Source organism: Eptatretus burgeri, chromosome 14 (genome assembly GCF_056783735.1).
Source record: "Eptatretus burgeri isolate ZD-2024b chromosome 14, Ebu_testis_v1, whole genome shotgun sequence".
Classification (NCBI taxonomy): Eukaryota; Metazoa; Chordata; class Myxini; order Myxiniformes; family Myxinidae; genus Eptatretus; species Eptatretus burgeri.
The window spans coordinates 2,749,064-2,763,015 of record NC_140974.1 but is presented as its reverse complement, the minus strand read 5'-3'; the positions used below and the strand labels follow the sequence as shown (position 1 = coordinate 2,763,015).

Below are 13,952 nucleotides of genomic sequence, written 5' to 3'. Positions count from 1 at the left end.
GAGTTTGGATGAGAAGATAGAAGATGGTGCATGTTTTCGGATAGTGAGGTGTAGATGGAGTCATCACTGTTGGGTGGACGCTACAGTACACATATAAATATGAGGTTGGAGTTGAGGGGAAGCCGTAGCCAGAGGTATTCCTGGGGGTGTGGGGGAGTGAGGGCAGTGCATGGAGAGTGAGGAATAGAGTCTTTGATGAAGAGAGCAACTCCTCCACCAGGACGAGGCTCAGATCTGTCATACCGGAGGAGGGAGTAACCAGGGAGAGATACTTGGGAGTCAGACACGTCTTGGGGGAGGAACGTTTCTGTTCGGCAGATTATGTCTGGTTTGTCAGTGGCAACCTGTATGGAAAGATCTGAAAGGTTTGAGCGAAGGCCCCAGATATTTGAGGTCCACACTTTTAATGAAGAGGTATGGGGGGGCTTTGGGTGTAGGGGGTGGGGGGAGGGGGAGTGTAGGACAAGGGACAAGGAAGGGAGGGAAGGAGGGTTGTTGAAAGAGTGTGGGGGATTGCAGAATAGCTCGGCGAGCGGGCCGGATGAGGAGGAGAAAAGGCTCTGTGGTGCTGGGGGAGAGGGGGGACAAGTAAGGGGGAAGAAGGCAGTTGAGGATTTTTGGAGGTGGAGTGAAGAGATGGAGGTGAGAGGGCAGTGGAAGGTGGCAGCTTTGTGGATGAGAGGGGGGGCAACTTTGAGAAGGATGAGTGAGGGGATGAAGGGTGGGACAAAGGTGAGGGGGGAATTTTTGAGAGAGGTGAGAGGGAGGCTTGGAGGGAGAAGAGTGGGATGGTTGCTTTGAGAGTGAGAGTGAGGGGTGAGAGGGGTGAGTTGGCACTGAAGTTGGTAAAAAGAATGGTTGAAGGAAAGCGAACATTCATAGCAAACTGGGGTTTTTAAAAGTTTTAGGTCAGAGATGCAATTTAACACAATTCTTGATGGATGCAATAAAGGCGAATTCAGAGAATGGGGCGAAGAAACGCTGTAACAGTTGGATTTTTTAGGCAAGGAATGAAGGAGAGGTCAGAATGAGAGCAGTCTGTTAAAATAGCAGAAGAGTAGTGCATTATGAAACAGTAAAGAGTACCACATGCGTTTTTGTTATCATTATGAATGATTGAGAGAGTTTTCAACAGATTAGGTCATGGAAGTGTTGTAGAAAAAAAAATCGAGGAAGAAGAAGAGGAGGAGGAAGAATAAGAGGAAGAAGAAGAGGCGATGAAGAAGAAGAAAAAGAAGCAGAATGAGGACAAAGGTGGCGGTTTTATTTTTTTTAAAGATATGAAATAGAGAGATTACTTGGGAGAAATGGGGGACGTTAGGAAAGTGGGGAAGATAGAAATTAAAGGTAATGGGGAGAAAAAACAAATAAAACGATCGTACACCGAGGGAAATCGGTAGGCCTCAGCCTCAAGCCTCAAGCCTTGGCCTTTTTTTATTAAAAAAAAAAAATTAAAATAATATTTATTGATTTTGATTGATTTTTGGATTGATTTTTTTCTATTTTTTCTTTGCCCGATTTGAATGAAACTTGATATTGCTCGTCAATGTGAAAAAAAAAAACGGAGAAAAGAAAGTCGAAGAAATTATTTTGCATAATCTAAACACAATTTTTTTTTTATTTATGAACATGGAAGTATTATATTAAAATGGCGATGTTTATTTTATGCTTAAAAATAAATTGTTCTTTGTCGATACTAAATGTTTGAGATTTTAAAATAAATCATTTCAAGAAAAAAAAAGATAGCTCCAGCGAACTACACCACTGAGGTTGTTTTCATTGATCAAATTCTCCCGAAGAGTTCTTGACTGAATCGGGAATTGATTTTTTAATAAGTTTTTTTTCTTTACCCGATTTGAATGAAACTTGATACTGCACTCCGCAGGAGAATTGTGAGTAAGGTGGCACCAAAATTTTTGCGCTATCTTGTACCGTTTTGGCTGTATTTCGGGAACATACATACATACATACATACATACATTCAAGATGAGAGTTTTAGTAAGATATAGATAAGTGAAGAAAGGGAGAAGTGATTGTGAATTTCATGTTCCATCTTTATTTACTTTTAACATTGTTCTTAACAAACAGGGACAGGAACAATGCAGGCATGATAGTAGGCCAAATGGCCTTCCCATGCACCAAAGTTCTCTGTGTATATTTGTGTAACGTTGTTAATATGGAATAGGCAAAGCCAAGAAGCGAACGTAGAATTCTTCTTACATTCGATGCTGCAATTTCCGATTTCTTCAGCCTGGATTCGGGATCAGCGATCAAATAATGTAAGTCACGATTAAAAATTATTTTTTGATGATGCAGGAGATATCTTTATTATAAAATTAGGTAGACTTAAAACTGCTAGAGTATTTACTCTCTAGTTTTGTTGTTATTTTTTTAGTCATAAAGGTGTGATTGGGTATACCATAGATCAAATTAATTATTTGTGCATTTCTATAACCGTGATAACACGACTGCATATTACCTCAACATTACCTTCACAACAACAACTACACCGCCAAGAACAGGATCTCATCTGAAAAAAATAAATATTACCTCAACATTACCATCACAACGACAACTACACCGCCGAGAACAGGATCTCATCTGCAAAAAAAATCCTCAACATTACCTTCACAACGACAACTACACCGCCTAGAACAGGATCTCATCTGAAAAAAAAAATCCTCAACATTGACTTCACAACGACAACTACACCGCCTAGAACAGGGTCTCATCTAAAAAAAATTAATATTACTTCAACATTACCTTCACAACGACAACTACACCGCCTAGAACAGGATCTCATCTGAAAAAAAAATATGAGAAGCGAACGTAGAATTCTTCTTACATTCGCTTCTGACTTTACCTATAACTTGTTCAAAACTGTATACACAATTTCCAGTTACTTCGGCCTTCATTCGGGATCAGCAATCAAATAATGTAAATCACGATTAAAAATTATTTTTTGATGATGTGGAGATATCTTTATTAAAATCAGTGGAGGAAATATACACCATGTTTGATATTTGGGTCTTTCATGTCTCCGACGATGCCTTTATCTCTCAGCATGCATCATTCCCCATGACAAAAACCGGAAACAAAAAAAACCTGGAAGCAAAAGGGTCATAGCCAACGACACGGATTACAAATTGCCAGGGTATTGTGTTGTTGTTGTTTCCTATTCTCTCATGTGCACGCGTTAAGTATGAAGCTCACTACGTTCGCTAAGAACAGGAAGAAACGGGGAGGAGAGGACAGAGAATTGTGGGTGAGAGTGCATGGATTTGGATGGAAGAGGGAGATTGAGACTTTGGGAGGTGGGAGGTTGAGGACTTGGGATTGGTAGGGGGTTGAGTACTTGTGGTTTGGGGCAGTTGAGGACTTGAAGAAGAAAGGGGGAGGGGATGAGAGTTGGCTTGGGGGAGCGGATGCAGAGAGTGGACAGAGTTGGGATTAAGGGGATTGACGCTTTTGAGAGGGGGTGGGGGAGTTCAGGACATTGGGTTGGGAGAGGTTTGAGGATTTGAAGAAAGGGGAGGGGAACACAGGGTCTGGGTGTGGTGTAAGGGGGTGGGGGGGGGAGAAATGCAGAGTTGGGAGGGGAGGGGAATTGAGGAATTGGGAGTGTGTGTGTGTGTGTGTGTGTGTGTGTGTGTGTGTGTGTGTGTGTGTGTGTGTGTGTGTGTGTGTGTGTGTGTGTGTGTGTGTGTGTGTGTGTGTGTGTGTCATTTTCATTTCATGTGTCATGTCACATTGACATCACTCATTTCTGCTTCAGTACCTTGTGTGCCACCATTTTACTTCCATAGCTACTATACATCGACGGCGTGAAATTTCCACTGTGATCTCTGCACTGGATTACTCGTGCGTCCCCCGCATAGCGGAACACGGGCTTTTGCAATCACTGTGTGATTGCCTGTGTGTTTGTGTGTCTGTCCAGGCCATAACTTTTTGAGCTTTTGTCATCAAATTTTCAACGAAGCTTTATTATGAAAATATGAAGCAGGCAATTTAATAAGCTTGTTAAAATAATTTTCATTAGTATTATCATTATTTTTTATGATATTGTTATTGTTATTTTTCAACCCTTTTTTGGCCTTGTTTTGTTTTGGTTTTTTTTGTTACATTTTTGTTCCTCAACAACCATTTGTCCGATTGACCAAATTTTCAGGGTAGGAACAACCCCCCACCCCCACCCCCACATGGAGAACATTTTGATAATTGTGATGTTATTGGTCATGTGGTATGTTTGCAATCTCGGATTAAACGCAAAAAATTAAAACATTATATCTCTGAAACCGCTGATCGGTAAAATGTGAAACTTGGCACGTCTCATTCGACTCCCAATGGGAAATAAAGGATTGTAAGGATGACGTCATCGGTAAAGTGGTATACCTGCCATAAAGGTTTCAATCAAAATCCTTGTTCAATGTGTGTGTCCAGGCCGTAACATTTTGAGCTTTTGTCATCAAATCTTCAACAAACCTTTATTATGAGATTGTTGAGAACACAAATGAATAAAATGTACAATTTTTGTTAACTGACGTTTTCATCGAGTTTGGTTCGAGTTCAAAGTTGGCACCGACGGGCTTTGCAATTTCAGATGCCTTCTAGTAATCGTTTTGTTATGGGATTGCTACGATGATTTAGAGTTTCAACATAACTAAAGATAATCATACAATCGCCTGTGGAGCAAAATATTTGCTTATGATGTCATGAGAAAACCGGAAAAAAACCCATTAATTTAATCAGATGGCTTTTTGTTCAGTCCAGTGAGTCCAATATCATCATCTGAATTGTTGATTATGATTACGCTTCATGAAAATAATTTCAGTGATTTTTGATCTTTGGCCCCTGACCAGGACTGCTTCGTGGTGATCTTGTGCCCTGCGGATATGGATGGACAAGTGCGCCGGGTTTTACAGATACCGCTATGGGCACAGAGGGTTCTGTACCTGCAAGGATCTGCTCTGAAGGACCAAGACTTGGACCGTGTGAAGTGAGTCTTTCTGGTGAATCGAATAATGTTTAGTTGTTAAGTCGAAGAATGGAAACATCTGCTGTTTTAAGTTAAAACCAAATGGACATTTTGGTATTATTTAGGCCACAGGATGATTAATAAATGGTTCGTACCAAAGAGTTATTTACTTATTTATTTGTATACAAAGTCGAGGCTTGGAGAGGAGCTACAACATAGAAGGCATCAGGAGGTAATAGAACAAAAGGAACAACAGATAGAGCAGAAAAACAAACCAACATGATGTGGGACAAAATGGAGGTAGACTTGAACAAATCAGGGATGTGGGGAAAAAAGAGTGGAAGGGGATAAGACACGGAGTTGACAAGATGGATATCGCCACAAACTCTCAGGAAGGAAAAAACTGGAAACTTCGACAGAGGTGGGCTTGGGGAGGGGGTTTTTTTGGGGGGGGTATACCTTGTCGAGGCTCGTATGAGAGCCAACACACAATGTACAGCGAGGGGGGGCATGAGACAAGAGGGGTGGGAGTGGGAAGGACAAAACGGTGAGGAACAGACATTAGGGGATCTATGGAAGGGAGGGGGGTGGAGCGGGAAAGACGGGGTATACAAGATGGACATCACAGGGACTTTCAGGAAGGAAAGCAAAGAATTTGAAGGAGGTGGGTTTGGGGTGGATTAACGGGGGTAGAAAAGATTGAGGATTTGGATGGGGGGGGACGATATGAGGTGGTGGTGAACAGCTGTTTTCAAAGCCTGGAGGGAAGAATGGGATTGTGATGGAGTTTATTCCAGAGGTGGGCAAAAAGAGGAATGAAAGAGTGAAGGTGAGTAGTGATTCGTGATTTTAGTAGTTTTACTAGAAGGGGGTTGTTGGCGGACCTTGAGCACCCTGCGGAGTGAGAGGCCCAAAGACTCAGCCTCATCGCGAGACATGCCAATGATCCGAAATGCCCTGGTTTCCACAGCATGAAGCCGAGAAAGGTGGGAGGCAGGAGCACCAGCCCAGAGGGGAGAGCAGTACTCCATCAGGCTGCAGACAAAAGCTTTGTAGGTGGTCAGGAGCCCAGGTGTGCGGAGGAAGGACTTTGCACAATGGAGGATTCCCAGTCAGCGACTGGATTTGGAGGCCAGGTTGAAAATGTAGCTTTTCCAGGAAAGATCTTTGCAAGTAGTGAGACCCAGAAGCTTGAAAGAAAGAACTTCTTCCAGAGGATTGTTGAGAAAGTAGATGGGGGGGGGGGGGTTCCAAACGGTCCTTTCGGAGAGACAACTTGAGGGTGTGAGATTTGTCCGGATTGAAAGACATGTTCCACATGTTGGACCAGTTTGTGATTTTACCCAGATCTGCATTGAGCGAAGAAGCTGCTGCTTGCCGGTCTGAGGGATGACCAATGGTACGACAAAGGGTGGAGTCATCAGCAAAGGGATATGCAGGATTTTCCAGAGAGTCGGAGAGATCATTGATGAAAACCAGAAAAAGCACAGGGCCCAGAACGCTACCTTGGGGGAACTCCAGCCTGGACAGGAAGAGGGGATGAAAGAACTCCATTTAGGGCCACACGGTGACTGCGACAGGAGAGGAGGTCTGCGAGCCATGAGTGGAGATGGCCTTGGATACCAAAGGAAGAGAGTTTGGTGAGCAGGACAGGGTGCCAGACCGTGTCAAAAGCATGCAATATGTCTTGGGATATGGCTCTGATTTCATGTCTGACATTGAGGACCTCCATCCATTGTTGGGAGAGCAGAAGCAGCATATCCAGGGTAGAGTGACCTGGTCTGAAACCAAATTGATGATCGGAAATCAGGCCATTGGAGAAGAGGAAGGATTTGATGTCTGAAGCGATGATCGATTCCATAACCTTGCTGATGATTGGGAGAAGGCTGATTGGTCTGTAGTTGCAGGGATCTGATTTTGCACATTTTGCACTTCGGCCCTGCCAGCTTCCAGAGGGATATTCATCAAAGTACCTCATCAACTTACCATTCCTTTTGTGGCATTTTTTACTCCTTTCAGACGTATTCCCATCGCTTATACGGTCACGACTCCGACCGAGCTGTTAGTGCCCGCTAACCCTCACAACGCTGATGCAGTGCCCACTGAAGCAGTGCCCCCTGTTACTCATTTTACTAACCTCGGAAGGATGACGGGCTGAGTCAACCCACCTGGTGTTAATTCAACAACAGGAGAGGGGCTCAAACCTAATATCTTAAGCCAGCCACCCTAACCGTGAAGCCAACACCAGGCTCCAGGCAATGAATGTTCAGGTGAAGTCGAAAAAAATTCTTCCCCAATTATCACTTTCATTGGCATAGTTTTTTTGTTGTTGTTATGGTATGTACAGGATCACCCCCAAAATGCATATTTAGACAATTTTTCAAATTTTTATGGGGAGCATACCCCAGACCCCCCCCCCCTTGAGAAAAATTGCATTTTTCCTTTTTTTTAAAAGATCTCCAGTTTCATCCATGAACTCATCTTCATCGCAGGAGATTCCAATGTATCTTGAAGGCCTTCGTTACCATGGCGTCAAGCTGATGAAGGTGTGAAACAGGAGCACCAGCACAGCGTGGAGAACAGTAGTCCATCAAGCTTCAGATGAAGGCCTTGTCGGTGGATAAGGATTCAGGTGTGCCAAAGAAGGACTTTGCAGGAAAGAGGCTGCTCAGTCGGTGACTGGCTTCGGAGGCCAATGTTTAAATGCGGTTTACCCATGAAAGAGCATGGCTGATAGACCCGGAGTTTGAATGACTGAACCTCCTCAAGAGGATTGATAAGAAAGTCGATCAGAGGGTTTGCCACACGGTCCTTTCATAGAGATCGAGCGAGAGTGTGAGATTCGTCAGGAATGAAAGACACATTCCAAATGTTTGATCAGCTTGTGATTTTGTGAAGGTCTGAAGCGAGGGAAGAAGCTGCTGCCTTTCTATCTGAAGGAAGAGGGATGCCATAAGCAGAGGGTGGAGTCACTAGCAAAGAGCTAAAGAGGATTTTTCAAAGAGTCAAATAAATCGTCAATGAATATCAGGGATAGGACTGGACCCAGAACATTGCCTTGTGGCGCGCCAGCCTTGACATGGAGAGGAGATGAAAGGATCCTGTTGAGAGCCACATGGCTACGAGAGTAGAGGAAGTCAATAAGCCCAAGTACTCTTTCCGTGTCGGTAACCCAAGAGTAGAGTTGGCCTTTGATGCCAAAGGCCAAGAGTTTGAGGATCAAGGCAAGGTGCGAGACTGCATCGAATGCTCACGATATGTCTCGAGTGGGTTTGACACCATTAATGCACATGAATGGGAAATGTGTTATCATGGGTAGACAACCTCTGCAAGCTGGACTTCTCAAGATTCCCCATCTGGATATACGGAGACAGACATTATAGGAGGGGTGAAATTAATGGTTGTTGAAAGTACAGAGGAAAGTGGTGCTATATGTACGGGAGGAGGGCTGATGGAGTAAGCGTTTAAGAATAAGACATATTTGGGTAATCAGCCTTTTGATCAGAAGAAGAAAAGAGGAATAGATCATGATGAAGAAGAAAATGGTGTTGCTGATGGAGAAATATGAAAAGTGAAGCATTTCATCGAGTTTGGAGATATTGAGAAAAGTACGGGATGAAGAATCGAAGAAGGAAGACGGTACAGGTGTAAATGAGTTCATGATTCATTTTTTTTGGAGTAAAAAAATAAAAGTTTTGTTTTTATTGTGCCCCGGCCTCCAACAAGGCTGGAGATGTGGGACATCAACATGAGTTCCGACCGACTGACCGATCATCCGTCCATGTACCTTTGTGTATACATGGTATTTCAAAAACCATTCGAGATTTAGCATTCACATGACACGGATCTACTCCTCATACCACCCAAAAAGTTGGACGAATGGGGTATCAGCTCCTTGTTTTGTTTTTGAAAGTGATGAGGGGAGATTAGGATATAGTTGAGGAAGCTGAAAGGACAATGGTTGGGAGAAAGGAAGTGTGACGAGGCACGAAGATTGCACGTCATCGTTCTTGTGCAGCAATTAACGGTACAATGTTGAACGTGATGTTTGAAAATAGGTATGTATTAGCTTTGCATCACATTCAAAAACAGCAATGTGAGCACATATTGTTCTTGACGAGAGTTCCAACTGCAAAAATAACTCAAAATTCTTCTGTTTTTTTTTTTTTAATCTTCAATCGGTCATTTGGTTAAATTATAATTAATTAAATAACACTTGACTACTTATTTAACATTTAAATTCAAGACAAGTATATTTAATTTGCAGTGGTGACCGAGCCCCCATGAATGGAGGGAAATAAAATAATGCTTTTCATTAACCTCATTCCTCAGTTTGAATGAATAACTATAGTCTTGCTTGTGAAGGTGAGTGTTCAACTGCGTCGGCAGAGAGGTACAATGATGAATGGAATCAACAGGATGGAATGCTAACTGCAGTGGAAAGCAAGGAGAAGCTAACATTTCGGTCATTAGCCCTTCATCTTTTGCTGCTGCGACTCCACACTCTGTATTTTCATAATACACTCCATGCACAACTTTTGGCAAGTTTCAAGTTTAGTATACGATGCAACAAGTACTATCGTAAATATAACATATATATATATATATATATATATATATATATATATATATATATATATATATATATATATATATATATATATATATATATATATATATATACATACATACACGAGGTCCGTCTAAAAAGTAACGGGACTGAGCCTGCTATGTGCTCCACTGACACAACTTGAATGAACGGGTTGCGTCACATACTTTCGCAACATTCCAGCAATATATATATATTATTGGTGATGGTTGACTGCGCTCATTGTGTGATTTTTTTTACAGGTCGTGCTTTACACGTTGTCTCGTCTGAGTCGTCGTGCTATGAGTCGTGAGCAGAGAGCCAATCTGAAGTTTCTTGCCAAGCTTGGCAAAACACCTTCCGAATCCTTCGCAATGCCGCAGAAAGTCTACGAGGAAGAAACGATGTCACGTACACGTGCATTTGAACGTCACAAGAGGTTCAAAGAGGGACGGGAGGAGGTTGAAGACGATCCACGGTCTGGAAGACCTTCAACGAGCAGAACGGCGGACAACATCGAGCGTGTGAAGCAGATAATGCGCGCAGATCGTCGACTCATGGTGCGGATCATTGCTGAAGAACTTTCCATCAACAAGGACACTGTATGGAACATCATCACTGAAAATCTCGAAATACACAAGGTGTGCGCAAAGATGGTCCCCAAGCTGTTGTCCGAGGACCAGAAACAGCAAAAAGTCACTGTCTGTCAAGACATTATCGATGCCTTGAGGACGATCCAGACCTGCTCGGGAGAGTCATTACTGGCGATGAATCGTGGATATTCGAATATGATCCCGAGACCAAACGGCAGAGTCGTCACTGGAAAAGTCCGGCATCACCAAGACCAAAGAAAGCAAGGATGTCGAAGTCGAAGGTCAAGGTGATGCTCATCGCGTTTTTTGACATCAAGGGGTTTTTTTGCTCATTATCCTCTCTCGCCATTTAACTTCACGATTTGTTCCGATCTACAACCTTCCATTCCCGAATCTTACCTGTTCTTCAAACATACATCAAAAAGTAAAAATCTTCCTTGTATCCTTTCGATCTCCACACCTGTAACCACGTGTCTCTCTCTCTCTCTCTCTCTCTCTCTCTCTCTCTCTCTCTCTCTCTCTCTCTCTCTCTCTCTCTCTCTCTCTCTCTCTCTCTCTCTCTCTCTCTCTCTCTCTCTCTCTCTCTCTCTCTCTCTCTCTCTCTCTCTCTCTCTCTCTCTCTCTCTCTCTCTCTCTCTCTCTCTGTCTCTGTCTCTGTCTCTGTCTCTGTCTCTGTCTCTGTCTCTGTCTCTGTCTCTGTCTCTGTCTCTGTCTCTGTCTCTGTCTCTGTCTCTGTCTCTCTCTCTCTCTTCCTGGTACTTTTCATCGACCCAGCAGCTTCACTCTGCGTTTACCGTCCAAATTCACCACACACTTCCACAATTTTACTTCAACCTTCCCTTTTCCAAATGTTACTCAATCCTTTTTTAAAATAAATAAATTCACTTTTGACGATACACCTCCCAGTGAGAGCAAAGTGCTTCTCCCGTAACCACGTGATCTGTTTAGACCCCCTGCGTTTATCGATCCAATTTCACCATTCACTTCACGATTTTTTCTACAACACTTCCATGACCTAATCTGATGAAAACTCTCTCAAACAATAATAATAACAATAATAATAATAAGTATAATAAACACGATCTCTTATAATGCTTCATCTTCCTCTTTCACACGTGTGGTACTCTTTTCTGTATCATAATTCACTACTCTTCCACTATTTAAACAAACTGCTCTCAATTCGACCTTTCCTTCATACCTCGCCGAAAAAATCCAACTGTTACAGCGTTTCTTCTCTCCATTCTCTGAATTCGCCTTTATTGCATCCATCAAGAAATGTGTTTAATCGCATCTCTGACCTGAAACTTTTTAAAACGCCAATTTGCTACGAATGTTTGCTTTCCATCAACCATTCTTTTTTTCCAATTTCAGTGCCAACTCACCCCTCTCACCCCTCACTCTCAAAGCAACCATCCCACTCTTCTCCCTCCAAGCCCCCCTCTCACCTCTCTCAAAAACTCCCCACTCGCCCTTCTCCCACCATTCACCCCCCTCACTCACCCTTCTCAAAGTTGCCCCCCTCTCATCCACAAAGCTGCCTCCTTCCACTACCCTCTCACCTCCATCTCTTCACTCCACCTCCTCAAATCCTCAACTGCCTTCTTCCTCTCTCTTGTCCCCCCTATCCCCCAGCACCACAGAGCCTTTTCTCCTCCTCATCTGGCCCCCTCTCCGAGCCATTCTGCAATCCCCCACAATCTTTCAACAACACTCCTTACCTCCCCCCCCCCTCCCTTCTTCTCCCCTCCCCCTCCCCTCCCACCTCCTGCACCCAAAGCCTCCTCCCCTCCCTCTTCATTAACAGTCATTCATATTCATTCCAACCTGGCCTCCAAAGCCAGTCGCTGACTGGGAATCCTCCGTCGTGCAAAGTCCATCCTCAGCCCACCTGAGCTCCTGACCACTTACAAAGCTTTCATCCGCAGCCTGATGGAGTACTGCTCTCCCCTCTGGGCTGGTGCTCCTGCCTCCCACCTTTCTCAGCTTCACGCTGTGGAAACCAAGACATTTCGGATGATTGGCATCTCCCGCAATGAGGCTGAGTTTTTGGGCCTCTCACTCTCTCACCGCAGGTTGGTCGGTGGTCTTTCTATCTTCTACCATCTCCTCTCCAGCCTCGCTCCCCCCGCTCTCTCTGCGATTTATCCCCACCACATTTCCGCAGGGCGCTCAATGTCCACCAACAACCCCCTTCTGGTAAAACTACCAAAATCACGAATCACTGCTCACCTTCACTCTTTCATTCCTCTTTTTTCCCCGCCTTTGGAATAAACTCCCTCACTCCATTCAATCCCATTCTCCCCTCCAGATCTTCAAAACAGCTGTTCACCACCACCACCTATCACCCCCCCCCCCATCTAAATCCTCGATAATTTCTACCCCTGATAATCCACCCAAGCCCACCTCCTTCAAATTCCCTGCTTTCCTTCCTGAAAGTCCCTGTAATGTCCATCTTCTATTCCCCATGTTCCCCGCCCATCCCTCTCCCTTCCACAGATCTCCTAATCTCTCTGTTCCCCACTGTTTTGTCCTTCCCTCTCCTGCCCCTCTTGTCTCATGCCCCCCTTGCTGTGCGGTGTGGTAGCTCTCATACGAGCCTCGACAAGATATACAAAAAGGGGGGGGGGGCATCGTCCACTTCGAATTTCTACCACAGGGTCAAACAGTGAATCAATACGTGTACAAGGAGATCCTCCGGCGCCTCATGAGATCAGTCCGGGACAAGAGGAGGGATCTGTGGGAGAACAACGCCTGGGTGCTCCACCATGACAACGCCCCTGCTCACAGTGCCCTGAGCATCCGACAGTTTCTGGTGGAGAGGAACGTGCCAACTCTGGAGCAACCCCCGTATTCACCAGACTTGGCCCCTTGTGATTTTTCCCTATTCTCTAAGCTCAAGGGGGTGATCAAGGGGACCCAATTTCCTGATGTAGAAGCCATCAAAAGGGCCGTGACGACGTAGCTCCGGAGGATTCCAGAATAAGCCTTCCGCGGGGGGGGGGGGTGCATCGATGCGTGGAAGAGGATGGACACCTGTGTGAGACTGGAGGGAAACTATTTTGAAGGGGACAAGCTGTGATTTCAATATATTTTTTGGAATAAAATTTCTGTGAAGTCATTCCCGTTACTTCTTAGACGGACCTCATATATACATATATATATATATATATATATATATATATATATATATATATATATATATATATATATTTTTTTATATATATATATATATATATATATTTGTTTATATATATATATATATATATATATATATATATATATATATATATATATATATATGTGGTGCCTCACATACTATACTACCATGCTATGCATTTTGTAGGCTTTTTCACGCGTAACACACATATGAATATTGTTATACTTGTTCCATGAGTGTTCCATGAGTTCTTGTTCCATGAGCATATTGTTATACTTGTTCCATGAGTGTTCCATGAGTTCTTGTTCCATGAGCATATTGTTATGCTTGTTTCATGAGTCCTCCACGTGGGGTGCAGGATCGATCAGGCAGAGGCTTGTTTCATCCTGACCAGCCGCAATGATGTCGATCGCACTGCAGCGGTGAGTTCCAGGCCATAGTTATTTGTCGAGGCCTTGATTCCACATGTGGAGGTCACGTGACTGTTATGAGTATTTTGTAGAAAATGACCTCATTGTGCTGTCCTGTGAGTCCTCGCTTAACATTATCCCTGTTGACATTGTTTCGTTATTAAGTCACTCGTCTATCAGAGAACATCCTCGTTTAAAGTAGTTCACCGTTCCGTTATAAAGTCGTTTT

The 13,952-nt window shown here is 43.7% G+C and overlaps 1 protein-coding gene across 7 annotated transcripts in view; it reads left to right on the top strand.

Moving 5' to 3' along the window:
* Window positions 1-13,952, top strand: part of LOC147012567 (potassium channel subfamily T member 1-like) — a 116,502-nt gene that overhangs the window by 60,904 nt on the left and 41,646 nt on the right. For all 7 annotated transcript variants that reach the window (XR_015050989.1, XR_015050990.1, XR_015050992.1 and 4 more), the window contains exons 12-13: window positions 4,860-4,996; window positions 13,672-13,735. Coding sequence is in view for 3 of the 7 variants with exons in the window: in XM_085853549.1 (XP_085709675.1) it covers window positions 4,860-4,996; window positions 13,672-13,735 (201 nt within the window). In the remaining 4 variants the exon portion in view is untranslated. The remainder of the gene's footprint in view (window positions 1-4,859; window positions 4,997-13,671; window positions 13,736-13,952) is intronic.